The 22950-nt window shown below is 45.3% G+C and overlaps 1 protein-coding gene across 3 annotated transcripts in view; it reads right to left on the bottom strand.

Annotated features, from left to right (window-relative positions):
- The window catches only part of FCHSD1 (FCH and double SH3 domains 1), a 145768-nt gene that overhangs the window by 99540 nt on the left and 23278 nt on the right, over positions 1-22950 (bottom strand). For all 3 annotated transcript variants that reach the window (XM_073568039.1, XM_073568040.1, XM_073568041.1), the window contains one exon: positions 11905-11950. In XM_073568039.1, coding sequence (XP_073424140.1) covers positions 11905-11950 — 46 coding nt within the window. The remainder of the gene's footprint in view (positions 1-11904; positions 11951-22950) is intronic.

Genomic DNA, 22950 nt, shown 5'->3' with positions numbered 1-22950 from the left:
CCGGTGGTCTGTACCGACTGTCCGGGGGTCTGAGCAGACTGCGGGGGTCTGTGCAGGATCGTCCGATGGGACTACAAGTCCCATCGGGCGATGCCTGCTACCATGACGGTGATTGACACATTAGCCAGTGATGGGACAGTAGTAGTCCCATCATCCGGCTAATGTGTTGAATGTACAAAAAAAAAAAAAAATCCCTACTACATACATACTACATGCTACATACATACTACATACAAGCTACATACATGCAACATATATACTACATACATACTACATGCTACATACACGCTACATACATGCAACATACATACATACTGCATATATACCACATGCATGCAACATACATACATACTGCATATATACCACATGCATGCAACATGCATACTACATATATACTACATGCATGCAACATGCATACTACATATATACCGGGGGTCTGTGCCGACTGTCCGAGGGTCTGTACCGGCCTGCCGGGGGGGCTGTGCCGACTGTCCGGGGGGGCTGTGCAGGATCGTCCGATGGGACTACAAGTCCCATCGGGTGATGCCTGCTACCATGACGGTGATTGACACATTAGCCAATGATGGGACAGTAGTAGTCCCATCATCCGGCTAATGTGTTGAATGTACAAAAAAAAAAAAAAAAAAACCTACTACATACAGTACATGCTACATACATACTACATGCTACATACATGCTACATACATACTACATATATACATACTGCATATATACCACATGCATGCAACATACATACATACTGCATATATACCACATGCATGCAACATGCATACTACATATATACCACATATATACTACATGCATGCAACATGCATACTACATATATACCGGGGGTCTGTGCCGACTGTCCGAGGGTCTGTGCCGACTGCCCGGGGGCCTGTGCCGGCCTGCCGGTGGTCTGTACCGACTGTCCGTGGGCCTGAGCGGCCTGCCGGGGGTCTGTACCGGCCCGCTGGTGGTCTGTACCGGCCTGCCGGGGGGCTGTGCAGGCATCGTCCCATCGGGCGATGCCTGCTACCATGACGGTGATTGACACATTAGCCAATGATGGGACAGTAGTAGTCCCATCATCCGGCCTATGTGTTGAATGTAAAAAAAAAATAAAAATACATACTACATACATACTACATGCATGCTACATACATACATACATACTACATGCAACATGCATACTACATGCATGCAACATACATATATACTACATATATACTACATGCATGCAACATGCATACAACATATATACTACATGCATGCAACATGTATACTACATATATACCACATATATACTACATGCATGCAACATACATATATACTACATGCAACATGCATACTACATGCATGCAACATACATACTACATATATACCACATGCATGCAACATGCATACAACATATATACTACATGCATGCAACATGTATACTACATATATACCACATATATACTACATGCATGCAACATACATATATACTACATGCAACATGCATACTACATGCATGCAACATACATATACCACATATATACTACATGCATGCAACATACATATATACTACATATATACCACATATATACAACATGCATGCAACATATATATAATACATATATACTACATGCAACATACATACTACATACATACTACATATATACCACATGCATGCAACATGCATACTACATATATACTACATGCATGCAACATATGTATAATACATATATACTACATGCAACATACATACTACATACATACTACATATATACTACATGCAACATACATACTACATATATACCACATGCATGCAACATACATACTACATATATACCACATGCATGCAACATACATACTAAATATATACCACATATATACTACATGCATGCAACATACATATATACTACATATATACCACATGCATGCAACATATATACTACATGCAACATACATACTACATATATACCACATATACACTATATGCATGCAACATATATATAATACATATATACTACATGCAACATACATACTGCATACATACTACATATATACCACATGCATGCAACATGCATACTACATATATACTACATGCATGCAACATACATACAACATATATACCACATATATACTACATGCATGCAACATACATATATACTACATATATATTACATGCAACATAGATACTACATATATACCACATGCATGCAACATGCATACTACATATATACTACATGCATGCATACTACATATATACTACATGCATGCAACATACATATATATACTACATGCATGCAACATGCATACTACATATATACCACATATATACTACATGCATGCAACAAGCATACTACATGCATGCAACATACATACTACATATATACCACATGCATGCAACATGCATACTACATACATGCAACATACATACTACATATATACCACATGCATGCAACATGCATACTAAATATATACCACATATATACTACATGCATGCAACATACATATATACTACATATATACCACATGCATGCAACATGCATACTATATATACCACATATATACTACATGCATGCAACATATATACTACATGCAACATACATACTACATATATACCACATGCATGCACCATGCATACTACATATATACTACATGCATGCAATATATATATATATATATAATACATATATACTACATGCAACATACATACTACATATATACCACATGCATGCAACATGCATACTATATATATATATATATATATACCACATATATACTACATGCATGCAACATACATATATACTACATATATACCACATGCATACAACATGCATACTATATATATATACACCACATATATACTACATGCATGCAACATACATATATACCACATGCATACAACATGCATACTACATATATACCACATATACACTATATGCATGCAACATATATATAATACATATATACTACATGCAACATACATACTGCATACATACTACATATATACCACATGCATGCAACATGCATACTACATATATACTACATGCATGCAACATACATACTACATATATACCACATATATACTACATGTATGCAACATACATATATACTACATATATTACATGCAACATAGATACTACATATATACCACATGCATGCAACATGCATACTACATATATACTACATATATACTACATGCATGCAACATACATACTACATATATACCACATATATACTACATGCATGCAACATACATATATACTACATATATTACATGCAACATAGATACTACATATATACCACATGCATGCAACATGCATACTACATATATACTACATATATACTACATGCATGCAACATACATACAGTATATACTACATACAATACATTCATACAATACATACATATAGACATACAGTACATATAACAGAGTACATACTCACCATCACTTGTCACTTTGATCCCCGAAGCCATTGTCGTCTATGGAATAAAGATTAAAATAACAAAGCACAAATATACTCACCCCTGATCCGCAGAAGTCCACGGGTGTCCCACAACGATCTTGCGTGGAGAACAGCAGCATCAGCTGATGCTACCGTTCTCTACGGGGCCAGGAAACCAGTGTCGGGAGGTAGGTATCCTACCGCCCTGTATTCCTCCGCCAGTGTAAAAAAAAAAAAAAAAAAGTCCCTAGTCTCACTTTATGGCAAAAGCTGCATGGGAAATTTTTCACACAGCAATGCCATGAAATGAGACTAGGGACTTTTTTTTTTTTTTTTTTACACTGGCGGAGGAAAAGTCCCTAGTCTCATTTCATGGCATTGCTGTGTGAAAAATTTCCCATGCAGCTTTTGCCATAAAGTGAGACTAGAGACTTTTTTTTTTTTTTTTTTTTTACACTGGCAGAGGAATACAGGGCGGAAGGATACCTACCTCCCGACACTGGTTTCCTGGGCCCCGTAGAGAACGGTAGCATCAGCTGATGCTGCTGTTCTCCACGCAAGATCGTTGTGGGATACCCGTGGACTTCTGCGGATCAGGGGTGAGTATATTTGTGCTTTGTTATTTTAATCTTTATTCCATAGACGACAATGGCTTCGGGGGATCAAAGTGACAAGTGATGGTGAGTATGTACTCTAAGTTTTATGTACTGTATGTCTATATGTATGTATTGTATGAATGTATTGTATGTAGTATATATGTATGTTGCATGCATGTAGTATATATGTAGTATGCATGTTGCATGCATGTGGTATATATGTAGTATGTATGTATGTTGCATGTAGTATATATGTATTATATATGTTGCATGCATGTAGTATATATGTAGTATATATGTAGTATGCATGTTGCATGCATGTAGTATATATTTTGTATGTATGCATGTTGCATGCATGTAGTATATATGTGGTATATATGTAGTATGCATGTTGCATGCATGTAGTATATATGTATGTTGCATGCATGTAGTATGCATGTTGCATGTAGTATGTATGTTGCATGCATGTAGTATGTATGTAGCATGTATGTAGTATGTATTTTTTTTTTTTTACATTCAACACATTAGCCGGATGATGGGACTACTACTGTCCCATCATTGGCTAATGTGTCAATCACCGTCATGGTAGCAGGCATCGCCCGATGGGACTTGTAGTCCCATCGGACGATCCTGCACAGACCCCCGCAGCCTGCTCAGACCCCCGGACAGTCGATATAGACCACCGGCAGGCCAGCACAGCCCCCCGGCAGGCCGCTCAGACCCCCGGACAGTCGGTACAGACCACCGGCAGGCCGGTACAGACCCCCGGGCAGTCGGCACAGACCCCCGGGCAGTCGGCACAGACCCCCGGGCAGTCGGCACAGACCCCCGGGCAGGCCGGTACAGACCACCGGGCAGGCCGGTACAGACCCACGGCAGTCCGCACAGACCCCCGGACAGTCGGTACAGACCACCGGCAGGCCGGTACAGACCCCCGGGCAGTCGGCACAGACCCCCGGGCAGTCGGCACAGACCCCCGGGCAGGCCGGTACAGACCCACGGCAGTCCGCACAGACCCCCGGGCAGTCGGCACAGACCACCGGCAGGCCGGTACAGACCCACGGCAGTCCGCACAGACCCCCGGGCAGTCGGCACAGACCACCGGCAGGCCAGCACAGCCTCCCGGAAGGCCGGTACAGCCCCCCGGGCAGTCGGCACAGCCCCCCGGCAGGCCGGCACAGCCCCCCGGCAGGCCGGCACAGACACCCGGTAGTCGGCTCAGACCCCCGGACAGTCGGTACAGACCACCGGCAGGCCGGCACAGCCCCCCGGCAGGCCGGTACAGACCCCCGCAGCCTGCATAGACCCCCGGACAGTCGGCACAGCCCCCCGGCAGTCGGCACAGCCCCCCGGAAGGCCGGTACAGACCCCCTGGCAGTCGGCACAGCCCCCAGGCAGGCCGGTACAGACCCACGGCAGTCCACACAGACCCCCGGGCAGTCGGCACAAACCCCCAGGCAGTCGGCACAGACCACCGGCAGGCCAGCACAGCCCCCCGGAAGGCCGGTACAGCCCCCCGGGCAGTCGGCACAGCCCCCTGGCAGGCCGGTACAGACACCCGGCAGTCGGCTCAGACCCCCGGACAGTCGGTACAGACCACCGGCAGGCCGGCACAGCCCCCCGGCAGGCCGGTACAGACACCCGCAGCCTGCACAGACCCCCGGACAGTCGGTACAGACCACCGGCAGGCCGGCACAGCCCCCCGGCAGGCCGGTACAGACCCTCGGACAGTCGGCACAGACCCCCGGTATATATGTAGTATGCATGTTGCATGCATGTAGTATATATGTGGTATATATGTAGTATGCATGTTGCATGCATGTGGTATATATGCAGCATGTATGCAGCATGGATTTTTTTTTTTTTTGTACTTTCAACACATTAGCCGGATAATGGGACTACTACTGTCCCATCATTGGCTAATGTGTCAATCACCGTCATGGTAGCAGGCATCGCCCGATGGGACTTGTAGTCCCATCGGACGATCCTGCACAGACCCCCGCAGCCTGCTCAGACCCCCGGACAGTCGGCACAGACCCCCGGCAGGCCGGCACAGACCCCCGGCAGGCCGGCACAGACCCCCGGCAGGCCGGCACAGACCCCCGGCAGGCCGGCACAGACCCCCGGCAGGCCGGCACAGACCCCCGGCAGTCCGAACAGACACCCGGGCAGTCGGCACAGCCCCCCGGACAGTCGGCACAGCCCCCCGGCAGGCCGGCGCAGCCCTCCGGCAGGCCAGCACAGCTCCCCGGTAGGCCGGTACAGCCCTCCGGCAGGCCAGCACAGCTCCCCGGTAGGCCGGTACAGACCCCCAGCAGTCCGCACAGACCCCCGGGCAGTCGGCACAGACCCCCCGGACAGTCGGCACAGCCCCGCGGCAGGCCGGTACAGACCCCCGCAGTCGGCACAGACCCTCGGGCAGTCGGCACAGACCCCCGGGCAGTCGGCACAGCCCCCCGGCAGGCTGGCACAGCCCCCCGGCAGGCCGGCACAGCCCCCCGGCAGGCCGGTACAGACCCCCGGGCAGTCGGCACAGACCCCCGGCAGGCCGGTACAGACCCCCGCAGCCTGCACAGACCCCCGGACAGTCGGTACAGACCACCGGCAGGCCGGTACAGACCCTCGGACAGTCGGCACAGACCCCTGGTATATATGTAGTATGCATGTGGTATATATGTAGTATGCATGTTGCATGCATGTGGTATATATGCAGTATGTATGTATGTAGCATGTATGTAGCAGGGATTTTTTTTTTTTTTTTGTACATTCAACACATTAGCCGGATGATGGGACTACTACTGTCCCATCATTGGCTAATGTGTCAATCACCGTCATGGTAGCAGGCATCGCCCGATGGGACTTGTAGTCCCATCGGACGATCCTGCACAGACCCCCACAGTCTGCTCAGACCCCCGGACAGTCGGTACAGACCACCGGCAGGCCGGCACAGCCCCCCCGGCAGTCCGCACAGACACCCGGGCAGTCGGAACAGACCACCCGCAGGCCGGCACAGCCCCCGGCAGTCGGTACAGACCACCCGCAGGCCGGCACAGCCCCCCGGCAGTCCGCACAGACCCCCGGAATGTCCGTACACCCCCCCCCTCCGAGAGGCTGTACAAGGAGAGAAAAGGGTTTTTCTTATTCCGATACCGGAAGTCCCATAGACTTGAATGGGACTTCCGGTATCGGAATCGGCGATACCCGATACTTTTTTCGTATTGGGCCGATACCATCCGATCCGATAATTTAGGGTATCGGATGGTATCGCTCAACACTAATTGTATGCAGTATATATGTATGTTGCATGCATGTAGTATATATGCAGTATATATGTAGTACGCATGTTGCATGCATGTGGTATATATGTAGTATGTATGTAGTATGTATGTAGTATGCATATAGTATGTAGCATGTATGTAGTATGTATGTAGTATGCATGTAGTATGTAGCATGTATGTAGTATGTATGTTGCATGTATGTAGCATGTAGTGTGCATGTTGCATGTATGTAGCATGTAGTATATATGTAGTATGTATGTTACATGTAGTATATGTAGTATGCATGTTGCATGCATGTAGTATATATGTTGTATGTATGTTGTATGTATGTTGTATGTATGTATGTAGTATGTATGTAGCATGTAGCATATATGTAGTATGTATGTTACATGTAGTATATATAGTATATATGTAGTATGCATGTTGCATGCATGTAGTATATATGTATTATGTATGTAGTATGTATGTAGTATGTATGTAGCATGTATGTAGCATGTAGCATGTATGTAGTATGCATGTAGTATGTAGCATGTATGTTGCATGTAGTATGTATGTTACATGTAGTATATATGTAGTATGCATGTTGTACGTATGTAGCATGTATGTAGCATGTAAATTTTTTTTTCTTTACATTCAACACATTAGCCGGATGATGGGACTACTACTGTCCCATCATTGGCTAATGTGTCAATCACTGTCATGGTAGCAGGCATCGCCCGATGGGACTTGTAGTCCCATCGGACAATCCTGCACAGACCCCCGCAGTCTGCTCAGACCCCCGGACAGTCGGTACAGACCACCGGCAGGCCGGCACAGCCCCCCGGCAGTCCGCACAGACACCCGGGCAGTCGGAACAGACCACCCGCAGGCCGGCACAGCCCCCGGCAGTCGGTACAGACCACCCGCAGGCCGGCACAGACCACCGGCAGGCCGGTACAGACCCCCGGACAGTCGGCACAGCCCCCCGGCAGGCCGGTACAGACCCCCTGACAGTCGGCACAGACACCCCGAAGGCCCGAACTGACGGCGCATCATGATGCGCACAGACAGCGCATCATGATGACGTCATTTCGGCAGCCAATCAGAGCCACAAAAGTGGCTCATTGCATTTTGGACTTCCGATTCCGGTATCCGATACGAAAAAAAGTATCGGTACTCGGTATCGGAATTCCGATACGGCAAATATCGGCCGATACCCGATACTTGCGGTATCGGAAAGCTCAACACTATTCGTGATGCCACCTGTGGTTTCTGGTCAATTTGACCAGCGCTGCAGGGTTGCTTCTTTGGGACAGATGGTTTGGTGCAGCAATGATGTTGTAGCCCTCCACAGGTAGGGTTGTAGTCCCAGGGCAGTGTAGATGGAGACATAGTGAGGAGGAGAACGGTGTAGTGTTAAGCACAGAGATGTAGCAGTGCTGAGTGGGTTGGCGCAGGAATAAGTGGAGGACATCAAGGCATGTAGTTCCAAAGCTTTACTCACAGTCTGTTGTGCATACAGGTGCCTGCCCTTGTGGTTGTGTGTTAAACCCAAGTTCCTCCTTTAAGATGTTCCTTTGAACTCTACTTGTACGGCAGACAGCTGTAGCCTGCTTCGGGGACTCCTTACTACCAAGTCCCGGCTCACTCACGTTGCTGTTGTGCCCCCAAGTCTTGTGTGGGAATAAAGTGGTGACAACTTCTATTCCTCCGGTGTCTGCTGCAGGACCATTAGTATATATACAGCACTAGGATATCCACTTCCCAAATTGTTTAACCAGCCAATGGATAGAAGGGAGAAAAGGGGTGTCGCGCCTACTAGTCACGGAGATGGCAATCAATCAAAAAATGCCCCTGCTAATTAGGTGAGATTGTTCCGTGTTGTATATAATACTTTGGTGTCTAGATATTGGTCTCACTATATAAGAGACGGTCTATTTAAGATATTTATGCATACTTGGTGCATTCAGATTTGTTGCTGATATATAAGAAGGGTATGCGAGATTATATCTTTTACAGGACACCTGATACATTTCTATCTGATATACTATGTATGTGTCACAGAACCTGCAGCGAACGTAATAACTGAGGTTATGTGGTTCTGTTTTATGTTGTATAGCAGTATTGTACCCTGTAGTATATAGTACTCCAGATGAGGAGAAGGAAACGGGTATGCCATATTTGGGAACATACCGATGGCATGACACCGGTTTCCAATAAAAACGGCCAACGCTATGATATGATAAGTCTAGAGACTATTTTGAGAAATTCTTATGTCTTTTGAAAAGGTTGGTTGTTCTGGACCGATTTAAAATACCCATAGAATATGCCTGATAATTGGGATACTCAGTAACGATGGGCAATACTAGCTGTTTTCATTTATGCGTTCTTCTTTGTTGTGTTTAATGTTACTTGAGCAACTTGCACTTTATTTTTTAAAAATATCAATAAAAGGACCATTAGTATCCATACAACCTCGGGGACCGGACCCCAGCCATGCGCTTAGAAATTGAGAAAGGGTTCCTGTTGTGAGCTTATTTTCGGGTTTGCCTCTGGCTTCTGGTGAGGGTTATGGAGCTGGCTGTGCTGACAGAGGAGTAGTGAGTTCTCTATCTGGACTCCCTCTGTTGGTGAAGGGAGGTAATGAAGCTGATCTAAATGGCAGAGACCGGCCACCTGAGGAAGAGGACTGCGATTGGACATCAGGAGTTTCTGATTGGATTTAAGGCAGCCGACTCCCTAGTTTCTTGCTGGTGATTTTTCCTGACTGTGGCTCCTGGTTTCCAGTTTGGTTCCTGCCTTCCTAAAGCTAAGTTTTCTCTGCTATTGTTCATATGAGTTTTTGTCTGGTTTACTAAGTTTTTGGGTTCAGCCAGCCCTGGCTGGGACTGGGCTGAATCCCCATTTTGTCTCTGATCAGTTGATCTCTTTTGCTCTGTCTTCAGAATATACCTGAGTGCTGATATAGTGATTTGAAGTCTAGCGACTTCAGGGCCTTTTTCTATCAGACGTGTTGGACATTCTTTTTGGCAGGGTTTTTTGCATGATTGCAGACAGCAGCTTTTCTTTCCTGTCCTTTCTAGTTAGCAAGGGCCCCATCATTTGCTCAGCCTATCTTTCTACCTGTGTCTGTGTTTTCATCTTGTTTCACCGACAATACATGTTGGGGGCTGTCTATTGCTTTGGGGTCTGCTCTGGGGCAGTTTAGATTTTCCCTTTCTTTAGGCTTATTTAGTTCTCCGGCCATGACGAGGCGTCTAGGACCACCATAGGCACGCTCCACGGCTACTGCTAGTTGTTGTGGATAGGATCAGGGGTCTGCAATCCGCTAGTTACCAACCTCTCCGGTTTTCTGGGCTTAGCTTGCTTTTTGTTTTTTCCTCCTCAGTGACTCATTCATAACAGGTTCCACTCCGACCCTAGTCCTTAGTTCTCTTCTTCTCCTTACGTTCCGTACAAATTTTTCTTCCTTATGGAGAATCAGGCTTTTTATATCTCTTTCCAGTGCCAGCAGCTCCAGGTCACAGGAGACTGCTGCAGCACCTCCCTCCATCCATCCCACTCAGAGGATCTTCTCTCACAGACTGACCTAGTCCTAATCATCTCCCACTCACTTGTGCAACTAAGCTCCACCCACCTCCCAGCACTCTTCGTGTTCCAAGCAGGGAGCCACCAAAGGTGCTTTGCTACACTACTATGTTGTGTGGGATGCAGGTGTTGGAGTGTGGTCAGGTGTCTCCACCTTACCTGAATGGTGGGGTACCACACCTCAGGAGGAGGTGCAGTAACTCTGTGGCGACTGAACCCTCAGGGGCGCCACAATTATATACAAATAATATTTTACACTTATCTGACAAGTTGATTTATGAGGCTTGTAACTGTGACCTCAACCCAGACCTTTAATATTTTGAGAATGTTAAGAAAGTCAGGTAGAATAGGGTTAAAACCTAGCACGGAAGGTCCTGATTTCGTGCACCTGTATAGCTATGTCTAGAGCTAGGAACTGTGTTCAGTTTTAGTCAGTCAGCTGGAGGAGCTGAGCAGAGTGGATTTGAGTCTGAGCTGCAGAAAGCAAAGCCAGAATCTCTCTGTGAAGAGACTACACCAAACTGCAAGTATCACTAGCTGCTACAGATGATGGCTGTTTTGTGTGACTAAACCGGGGCTAGTTCAGTTGTGTCTGAGAAGCCAGGGTCTGTAGTATTGGAGAGAAAAAAAGATCCTTAATGGACAGACTTTGCCGGAGGATACGTTAAGTGCTGCCTGCACTGCTCTGTGGGTGAGACCGTGGTACGTTATTGTGCCTACCCTGAGAAAGGACTGTTTTGGTTACTAAACGTTTTTACTGAAGAAAAGCTAATTTACTTTATGTTGAAAGAGTATGCCAGAAAATAAACTTTGACAAGGACATTCGAGCCTGTGTAGACTTCAGTGGCTAGCAATGAGTGTGAATCCGTACACCACCCAAACAAAATAATTTAAAAAAAGATGTATAGTAAAGCCCACATGACTTGTATGCATCCGTATGCTGTTTGTTTTTCTAAAAATTAAAACATTTTTAAGTGATTAAGTTCTTATACCCCCAAAACAATCACAAAAGTCAACCAATCTTACCTGACCATATTCCTTTTCAATGGCTGCACGCTGCTTGCAGAAAGACCTATCAAACAAACAAGGTGATTTGTGTTACACAATGCTGACATGAACGGGCTCCTAAGGGGAAGGGGATCCAGCATTCAGGAAATTATCAATGCGTGTGTGCTGTAGCTACATTGTAAAGCCGGGTTGGCACTACTGGAACTTGAGTTAGCAACATCCACAAATTTTGGACGCGACTGTCTCAGTGTGCAGAACCATCAGCTTATGAGTATACAGTGCCTTGCGAAAGTATTCGGCTCTCTGGAACTTTCAACCTTTTCCCACATATCATGTTTCAAACAAAGATACCAAATGTAAATTTTTGGTGAAGAATCAACAAGTGGAACAAAATTGTGAAGTTGAATGAAATTTATTGGTTATTTTAAATTTTTGTGGAAATTCAAAAACTGAAAAGTGGGGCGTGCAATATTATTCGGCCCCTTGACTTTCAGTGCAGCAAACTCACTCCAGAAGTTCATTGTGGATCTCTGAATGATCCAATGTTGTCCTAAATGACTAATGATGATAAATATAATCCACCTGTGTGTAATCAAGTCTCTGTTTAAATGCACCTGCTCTGTGATAGTCTCAGGGTTCTGTTTGAAGCACAGACAGCATTATGAAGACCAAGAAACACAACAGGCAGGTCCGTGATACTGTTATGGAAAAGTTTAAAGCCGGATTTGGATACAAAATGATTTCCAAAACTTTAAACATCCCAAGGAGCTCTGTGCAAGCAATCATATTGAAATGGAAGGAGTATCATACCAAGACCCGGCCGTCCCTCTAAACTTTCATCTCAAACAAGGAGAAGACTGATCAGAGATGCAGTCAAGAGGCCCATGATCACTGGATGAACTGCATAGATCTTCAGCTGAGGTGGGACAGTTTGTCCATAGGACAACATTCAGTCGTACACTGCACAAATCTGGCCTTTATGGAAGAGTTGCAAGAAGAAAGCCATTTCTCAAAGATATCCATAAAAAGTGTTGTTTAAAATTTGCAACAAGCCACCTGGGAGACACACCAAACATGTGGAAGAAGGTGTTAGGGTCAGATGAAACCAAAATCGAACTTTTTGGCAACAATGCCTAACGATATATTTGGTGCAAAGGCAACACAGCTCATCACCCTGAACACACCATCCCCACTGTAAAACATGGTGGTGGCAGCATCATGGTTTGGGCCTGCTTTTCTTCAGCAGGGACAGAGAAGATGGTTAAAATTGATAGGAAGATGGATGGAGCCAAATACAGGACCATTCTTGAAGAAAACCTGTTGAAGTCTGCAAAAGACCTGAGACTGGGACAGAGATTTGTCTTACAACAAGACAATGATCCCAAACATAAAGCAAAATCTGCAATGGAATGGTTCACAAATAAACGTATCCAGGTGATAGAAAGGCCAAGTCAAAGTCCAGACCTGAATCCAATCGAGAATCTGTGGAAAGAGCTGAAAACTGCTGTTCACAAATGATCTCCATCAAACCTCACTGAGCTCGAGCTGTTTGCCAAGGAAGAATGGGCAAGAATTTCCATCTCTCAATGTACAAAACTGACAGAGACATACCCTACGCGACTTGCAGCTGTGATCACAGCAAAAGGTGGCGCAACAAAGTATTAAGTTAACGGGGCCGAATAATATTGCACGCCCCACTTTTCAGTTTTTGAATTTCCACAAAAATTTCAAATAACCAATAAATTTTGTTCAACTTCACAATTGTGTCCCACTTATTGTTGATTCTTCACCAAAAATTTACATTTGGTATCTTTATGTTTGAAGCATATGTGGGAAAAGGTTGAAAAGTTCCAGGGGGCCGAATACTTTAGCGAGGCACTGTATATTTTATTCGTGACAAGTGACGGGTCCGTAGAGACTTCCCTCAAGAGTACCAAGATGGTATTTGGGGGGATATAATACGCCCGAACACCATCTTGGTACAATTGAGGGAAGTCTCTATGGACCCTTCACTTGTCATGTATAATTTTTTCTAACCTGGTGTAAAGGCCAGTCTTCTCCTGAATCCGGCGTTGTTTTATATTTCTACATTTTCTTCATTCCTGAGATATGGCTTCCGCTTCAAAGTATATAAATCTAGTTTTTTTAAAGGGCATGGTCCTTAAGAAGACTCCATTAAAAATAAAATTGATGACCATGCCCACTTGACTATTAAGACTAGGTTTACATAATGTATCAAAACTAGTGATGAGCAAACCAAGTGTCTTCGGTACTATGTTTGAGTCACTGTGGCTGTATGTCTCGCGGCTGTTCGACAGCCATACACATGTATGGATTACCTGTTTGTTAGGCAATCCCTGCCTGTGTTGCGGCTGTTGAACAATCGGATAGCACCTGAGCATGCTCGAGTAACTCCTTATTTGAGCACTTTCGATCATCACTAGTCAGAACTTGCCTGCATGCAGATATTAAATGGAGGCAGAAATTAACCATTTACTGTGCCCTGAAATCAATGGAGATCTAACGTTGCCACAGACAAAGCTTGCTGCAATAGAGGTCGGAAGAGTTAGTCATTGTGGTCAAATGCAGAAAAGGTATTTATAGGAGACGTACAGAACCAAGTCTACAGCACCAAGGACAACCGTGTGATGTTTGGAAGAATCGATGTCTGCCCTCACCATCCTCATATCTATGAAAAATGAGGATGAATGAACTCAGGGAGATCAACATCCAACACTGCGGAGACACCATCACGTGTTTCTCAACGCAGTGATTCTAGAGCACTGCCCCCATCCCTTATGGGAAATATGCAAAAACATGCAAAACACAAGCCGCGGAGACACCATCACATGTTTCTCAATGCAAGCAATGACTAGCCAGGTCTTTCCCCGGGAAGGAACAGCCACGGGAAGGGCAGTCTCCAATGAACGAAACCACCTATGCCAAAACATGGTATCCATCCACAGACAGCTGTTTTGGGGTATTGCCCCTTATCAGTGTGGAGTAGAAAACTACTACTACTAGCCAATTTCCCGGGGAAAGACCTGGCTCGTCATTGCTTGCGTTGAGAAACATGTGATGGTGTCTCCACGGCTTGTGTTTTGCATCCTCATATCTAGGCACGGACGGCCCTCGAGAGGACAGGTGAATTCCCCGGTGGGCCCTGTGCCCCACTTATAGATGAGTAGTAGTTGGCATAATACACTGGAATCATTATGTACAGATAATATCAATCAATAGTAAAAATTACCTATTCCAAAACACAAATTTAACACATGCCTCAAAAAACTTGTTTTTTAACGGATACAGCCATTTTTCTTTTACTTATTCCAAGCAGAATATATTGGGACTTACTGATAAAATGTTATCAAGCATTTTGCACTTGACAAAAAAAAAAAAAAAATATCGAAAAATATCGAAAACATCAGCAATTCTTAAATTTAACACGTGGCTGTGTTTTTCATGTTTAAAAACATTGTTTCAGGCAGTAGGTTTCTGTGGACTTTATTTTTTTATATTTTTAAACAGTACAAATTATACGATTTCTACTAGATTTACAATATTTTGTAAAGATGAAAAAAATGATCAAATGTATTACAATTTAACAAAGTAAGTTTTTAATACAAGAGGGAACAAAAAGAAGACAAAAAAAAAAAATAACTTACTGATGTTTGTGACAACAAAATGACTCTAAAGATGCAAAAAGCAGAGCACGCTGAGAAAACATCGCTGACCCTAAAAACTCTACAAAAGTAACAGCCTCGAATAGGCTTAGGAGGCTGTTGGATTTAGGTTGGAGGAACCATGGTCCTAAATCCTGGACCATGACAGACGGATGCAGCCTAAGGCCGGGGTCATACTTGCGAGTGCAACGCGAGAAACTCGTGCATCAATTCCCGGCACTGCCGCCGGCACTCGGGACCGGAGTGTGTGGCTGCATGTATGAAGACCCCACCATAAAGCTCCCCATAGCCCAGTCTGCTGGACAACAATTTTGTGGATGAGGACAACCCAGGTAGCGCCTGAATTTTAATATTTCACTGGATTTGGGCTGTAGGAAAGAAATGTCAAGGGCACATGAACTGCAGGCTATGTTCATATCTGCTCTGTGGCTTCTGTTTATAGCAAACTGACAACAGCAGCTTTTGGTGAACCTCGCTGACTTATAGTGAAGTTTGCCATGTTGTCAGCAAAAATAACACTGTGTGCAAACAAAACCTACGCCAGCCCTGCTCTTCCCTGTCAGGTTGACACTGCCTTTACAAAGGTAGTATGTCACCCTCCAAAACACAAATCAAACTAAGCACTACGCCATATCGGCGATTTAGCGCCTATAAAAGGCATAGTAAAATTTGCCTTTACTCTCTATGTGCTCTTTGTGTGTCATGGCCGAGCGCTCTGTGCACCACTCCACCCTTAAAATTAACATGCCCTTCCATCTCCCTGAATATTGATTAAAGGGGCTGTTGAGTCAAAACAGATAAGTCTATAGTCACTCTAGTGAAAAGTAACTTGGCACTCAACTTAAGGGTCCGACTCTGTGCACAGCAGGGATTCAACTATCTCAGACCGGGGAAATGGAGGGAATGTTTGAGTTATACATACCTCTGGCCCACTGGTTGTCCGCTTCACTGGTCAGGGCATGTATAGCTCATACAGGCCCTCTGTTCCCCAGTCTGAAACTTGTGAATCCCTGCAACATACACTGTGTGCACTAAGAGGGGAGTCATAAATCTGCAGTCACACAAAGTAACTGCAGACTTATCGGTTTTGACTGGACAACCCCTTTAACAGCCCAGAGTGAGCGCTGCCTGAACAGAAACCTCCAGTGTGTGCGCACACTGACAATGCAGGAGCTGAGCACACAGACCTCTCTGCTACTCTTCTAAATGTGTGAGACTAGCAAGCAACAGGGAACAGAGATGTATGGGCACATATGCTCAAGATCTGCAGTGCACGCCCACACCAGAGGTTTCAGTTTAGGTTGTGCTCACTCAAGCCAAGTGAGTGCTGTCAATAAACTATGTAGCAAAGCCAGATAAGACTGGGTTAAATCCTAACACTGCAAGTCTTAACTAAATACACCAGGCTAGCTTCAACTAATAACCAGGTCCTGTGTTGACTGGGTGTGTGTCTGCTGAATGCAATAGAGTGTGATGAAGCTGGAGAGTACCCAGCCAAAATGAGAGCTGTAGATGGCAGAGAGACATGTCAGAGTCACTCTATGAATGGAGACTGCATGGGTTAGCTGGGAAAGCTGAGCAGTCCCCGTGTTGGAACTGAAGAGTAACATGTGGAAACTGCAGCCTGTTCAGTGTGAATTGTGAATGGAGTTGAAGACTTCCCTTTGGCGCTGGAGCATGGGCTGAAGGGGGATAGAGACTGGTGGGATCATGACTCTTCTGTGTATAAAGTTTTCTCTGGGAGAAAGGACTAATCTGTTCGGGTGAGCCAGCCCTGACATGTGCCCAATGAATTAACTGTATATTTCTGGTGATACCTTTGTGTCTAGAAGGCGCCGTTTTTGGCTTTGAATCACTTAAGGGGTTTTACACATAGCGATATCGCTATAACGTCACCGATTTTGTGACGTTATAGCGATATCGCTATGTGTGATACTTACCTCCGACCGGCTCCCCCGCTGTGCATCGCTGATCGCGCGAGAATGTCTGGCTCCATTTCTCGTTTTGCAGAATGCATAATAAAATTTTTTCCTGCTGGGCTTCCTGCTGTGACGACGAGCGACGTGTGGAGGCGGGCGGGAGGACGTCAGGATCGCTGTGTGTGAAAGGTGAGTATTGTGCGCTGCATCGCTGCTGCATCGCTGTGAGGTCTGCCTGTGTGACAGTTCACTAGCGCTCATTTAGCGATGCACCAGCGATCCTGACCGGGTCGGATCGATGGTCGGATCGCTGGTGCATCGCTAAATGTAAAAGGGGCCTTCAGAGTTTTATGAAAGCAATAAAACTGCACAAATTTGGGCCAAAGTGCATTGCCTGTGTGAAAGCTACTTTTCGGATTTTGGCGCGCACGGCGCACCGTCAAAAGTGCGCAGCGCAGGTCAAAGCGCAACTAGAGCACGGCCTGCGCACGATCTGCGCACCCTATGCTAAAGATAGGGTGCGCCGATCGCAGGCGCCGCTGTCCGCTAGGAGGCGGCGCTACAAGCAAGGGGCAGGCACGCCGGGCAGAGAGCCGGCTCGGGGGCGGAGCTACCCCCGGCCGTGCGTGCGCTTAAAAAGCGCTAATGTGAAAACAGCCTTATTCATTTGAAAAAACATTTTTCAGTCCCTTTTTTGGTGGTATTTGTTGACTTTTTTGCACCAGATTATTCAAAATACGCAGTTTAATAATTTTGCGCAGAACCTAAAACGGCTCTTTGTATTTTTCCTTTACCTTTTTGAACCTTTTCAGAGCAGACAGTTGCATCTTTTACCAAAACATTGATTAATTTGCTTTAAAAAAAATCAGATGTACATAAAATCACTCCAGGAGGGATGGGTGGATGGGCCTGGAGTTCATTTGTCAAAAATGTTGAGTCTTAAAATCAAAAGGAAAAATACAGTCTGACTGTACAACTGTTCTGCTGGACTCGTCACATATTGTCTGAGATTAATGACCTGCTGACTCTACGACTCTGCTGTCCCACAACTGCTGCACATCCACAAAAATAGAACGGGCAGCACAGAAATCCACCTTACCTGGCACGGGACTATTTTTATCCTGCTTTTAGCTGCAGTAATTGTGTCCATTATGTACAAACTACAAAGGAAGCGAATACCACAGACTGTCAGATTGTCTGCCTCTATACAGCAGAGCAGTTCTGGATGCTTCGGTGCTCTCCTCTGCTGCATAAGGTGCTTACTATGGCTTTCTGTCTCCGTAGGACACACTACTTTAGGAAAAAAAACAGACCATGAGTTTTCCAATATGCATGGGATGGGAATGAAGGGTTAACAAATTTTGGTCCTTTCTATTGATAGATGATATTCCATAAAGAAGCACAGAATCTTCAGCCACATTTAGCTATTGTCCTTTAGGTACACCCTTGCCTACCAATGTGATTTTTATGACAGCACTCATTAGGATAGGCCGTCAATACTGTAGCTCTTTAAAATCCCTTTAGGCTTAAAGAGTTTGTAAAGGATTGGGGTCCAATCCTTGTGAATCCCCACAGTGGCGTTGTCTGGATTATCCAGCATCACCACTGGGAGCGTCGCAAGTATGTGATTTGCATACTTTTAGCCACATTCCAACTAGACTTGGTTAGCTTCGCTCAATACACTTGTATTGAAAGAGGCTGTGCATGTCTAGTCGACATGTGACTGCATACATGTGTAGAGCAGCGTGGAGCAGTAGCCACAGGCGAGGTACTCATCTCCCTTTACGTCCCGCCACGCTTCATGAAAGTGTGGGTCTTGGCTGGGTGTTTGTACTCATGCAGGGAGGGCTTTAAGTCCTTGCAGACCGCTAGGACCATAGATTCAACAGTTCAGTAAAGGAGACTTCCATTCAAAAATAAAGTCTTTATTGAACCGTAACTTGGTGAGGGTTATATACAAGAGATAGCAGGTACAAAGTCTTATGGATGATTCCTTTACAGTATGAAGCATGATTCCATACAGTATCCATCCTCTGTAGTCTACTCCAATGCTAGTAAGGTATACTGTTTCGCCATACTTCATCACAACCCAGCTTCAATGCCACAGTACTGATCAGCAAGTCCCACATCCTATTTAACTGCTGGCACCCTAGGACTACCGCTCGGGACCCCCACTAGTCGCACAAACTCAGTACTCTTAGGCCCGTTACTGTTCAAAGTTTGCAAGCTCAGGGTTTTCATGACTCTGTGTCCTATCCAAAGACCCTTTTCAGGAAGGCCTCTCTGTGTCGTAGGCTACTTCAGGATCTCGCTATACCTGGCTGGAAGTCTCCTCTCCTTTTGTAGATCACCCCAACAGCAGCACTGCTATCTTCACTCTAAAAACCCTAACTACAGGAAGCAATACTTGCCCTAATGCTAAGCCAATCCCACTATGGGTTCGTCCCAAATATTATCTTACCCTAATATCACTACCTAAACTAGAGCGGTGACACTATGCCCTACATGATTACATCCTATACTGGGCAATACTAACATTACTTATCACACGACACACACAAGACTGTTGTGAGTTCATTTTCCCCTTCACCATTGAGGTCTGATGAACTCCCTCTTCTGGTGAAGGAAGGTAGTGAGGTTGATTACCAAGCACCTGAGCAGGATGATGATGACGACTGGGTGACTGGAATTGCTGACTGGATATAAGGCAGCCGACGCCCTTCTGCCTGGCTGGTGATTTCTCTGAGGGATTCTAGGAGACCAGTCTGATTCCTGCTCCTCAAAAGCTAAGTTTTCTGCTCTGCTTTTTGCATTTGTGTTTTGGTTTTGTTTTGCCTTGTTTTTCTGGATTTCTGCCATTCCCTTCTGGGGTGAGCTGAATTCCTTTTTGCTCTGTCTTCAGAAAATACCTGAGTACTGATATAGTCTTTTTGAAGCCTAGCGTCTTCAGGGCTTTTTTCCCTATCAGTCTGTTGGCTCTTGTTTTGATAGGGTTTTGGCGGGTTGCAGACAGCAGCTTTTCTATCCTGTCCTATTTAGTTAGCTTGGGCCCCATCATTTGCTCAGCCTATCTTTCTGTGTGAGTGTTTTTTCATCTTGCTTCACCGTCATATGTTGGGGGCTGCCTATTGCTTTGGGGTCTGCTCTGGGGCAGTTTAGATTTCCCTTTCTGTCTTTAGGCTATTTAGTTCTCCGGCTGTAATCGAGGGGTCTAGGGCACCGTAGGAACCCCCCACGGTTACTGCTAGTTGTTGTTGTTAGGTTCAGGGGTCTGCAATCCGATAGCTGCCAACTTCTCTGGTTTTCTGGACTTAGCTAGTATTTCTGTTTTTGCCTCCTACGGTGACTCATTCATAACAGAATCACCAGCCATACCGCAGATCCTAGGGTACTCAATAGCAGGAAAGAATTGTAAAAAAGAAAAAAAGTGTGTATATTTTTTCCTCTATATCTCTGAGGCCGTAGGGGGAATTTTTTTTTTCTCTCAATGGAGATAAAGCAATTGTCTGATCATGTGGAGCAGCTCGCTGCGGCAGTGCGGGGAATTTCCGCTTACCTTGCTCATTCACATGCTGCTGAACCAAAGATCCCTACTCCTGATGTGTTTTTTGGGGGATCGGTCTAAATTTTTGAATTTCAAAAATAATTGTAAATTATTTTTTGCCTTGAAGCCTAACTCGTCAGGGAGCTCCGCGTAGCAGGTTAAAATTGTCATCTCTTTGCCGCGTGGCGATCCCCAGGATTGGGCGTTTTCTTTGAAACCAGATGATCCTATTCTGACTAATGTGAACGCATTTTTTCAAGCCTTGTGGTTGTTGTATGACGAACCTAATGCTATTGATCAGGCAGAAAAGACCCTGTTGGCATTGAGCCAGGGTCGAGATTCTGCAGAACTGTACTGTCAAAAATTCCGAAAGTGGGCGGTCCTTACTACCTGGAATGATAATGCCTTGGCAGCTCTCTTTCGGAAGGGTTTGTCAGAAGCCGTAAAAGATACTATGGTGGGATTTCCTGTTCCCTCTGGTCTTGACGATTCTATGTCATTAGCCATTCAGGTTGATCGGAGTTTATGTGAACGCAGGACTGCACGAGAGGTGTTGCCACCTGTTGAACAAGTGTCTCAACCTATGCAATGTGATAGAGTTTTGTCCAGGGAGCAACGTCAGGAGTTCAGAAGGCGTAATAAGCTGTTTTTTTGTGGAGATGCCTCGCATATTATTTCTGTCTGTCCTAAACGAGAGAAACGTTTTGCACACACGTTTTCTGTGGGTGGTGTTCAACCTAAGTTTCTTCTGGCAATTACTCTGATCTGCTCCCAGTCCACATTTTCCGCCAAGGCTTTTGTGGATTCGGGAGCAGCCCTGAACCTAATGGACTTGGATTTTGCTAAACGTTGTGGATTTCCAATGACACCTCTGCGGACGCCTATCCCTTTGAGGGGGATGGATGCTACTCCTTTGGCGAAAAATAAACCTCAGTTTTGGACCCAGGTGGTAATGTGGGTCGCCCCAGACCATCAAGAAAATTGCAGATTTTTGGTGTTGCATAATTTGCATGATACCATTGTTCTGGGGTTTCCCTGGTTGCAAATTCATAATCCAGTTTTGGGATTGGAAATCTGTGTCTGAGGTGAGTTGGGGTTGTCGGTGTGCCCTTAGTGAGGCTCCGGATATTCCACCTCTCCTCAGTCGCATGATGTTCCTGACTATTTGGCGGACTTTTATGATGTATTTAGTGAGAATGAGTCTGTGTCTTTGCCTCCTCATAGGAGTTATGCCTGAACTGAGCCCGAGGTGTAAATTTCCCAAGGGTCGGCTCTTCAATTTATCTGTACCCGAGCACGAGGCTACGCGATCCTATATTAAGGAGGCGTTGGAGAAGGGTCATATTAGACCATCCTCTTCACCCTTAGGTGCTGGGTTTTTTTTCGTGGCCAAAAGGATGGTTCATTAAGGCCTTGTATTGATTATCGTGCCCTCAACAAAATTACTATTAAATATCAGTATCCGTTACCCCTGATTTCGGATCTATTCTCCAGAATTAAAGGTGCTTGCTGGTTTACCAAGCTTGACCTAAGGGGGCGTATAATCTTATCCGCATTAAGCATGGGGATGAATGGAAGACGGCGTTTAATACTCCGGAGGGACATTTTGAGTACCTGGTGATGCCTTTTGGGCTCACTAATGCCCCTTCTGTCTTCCAGTGCTTCATGAAAGACATTTTCCGAGACTTTGTGGATAAATTTTTGATTATCTATCTGGATGATATTTTGATCTTCTCCAAGGATTGGGATTCTCATGTGAGACATGTTCGGACTGTGTTCCGGATCTTGAGGGAGAATTCCCTGTATGTCAAAGGATCGAAATGCCTTTTTGGGATACAGGGGATTTCATTTTTGGGATTTATTTTGTCTCCGTCAACTATTGAAATGGACCCGGCCAAGGTACAGGCCATTTATGATT

This window comes from Dendrobates tinctorius, unplaced genomic scaffold (genome assembly GCF_039654945.1).
Source record: "Dendrobates tinctorius isolate UK_male_01 unplaced genomic scaffold, ASM3965494v1 ptg000020l, whole genome shotgun sequence".
Classification (NCBI taxonomy): domain Eukaryota; kingdom Metazoa; phylum Chordata; class Amphibia; order Anura; family Dendrobatidae; genus Dendrobates; species Dendrobates tinctorius.
Note: the sequence above shows the minus strand (reverse complement) of the source record. Positions and strands in the feature narration are given on the sequence as shown.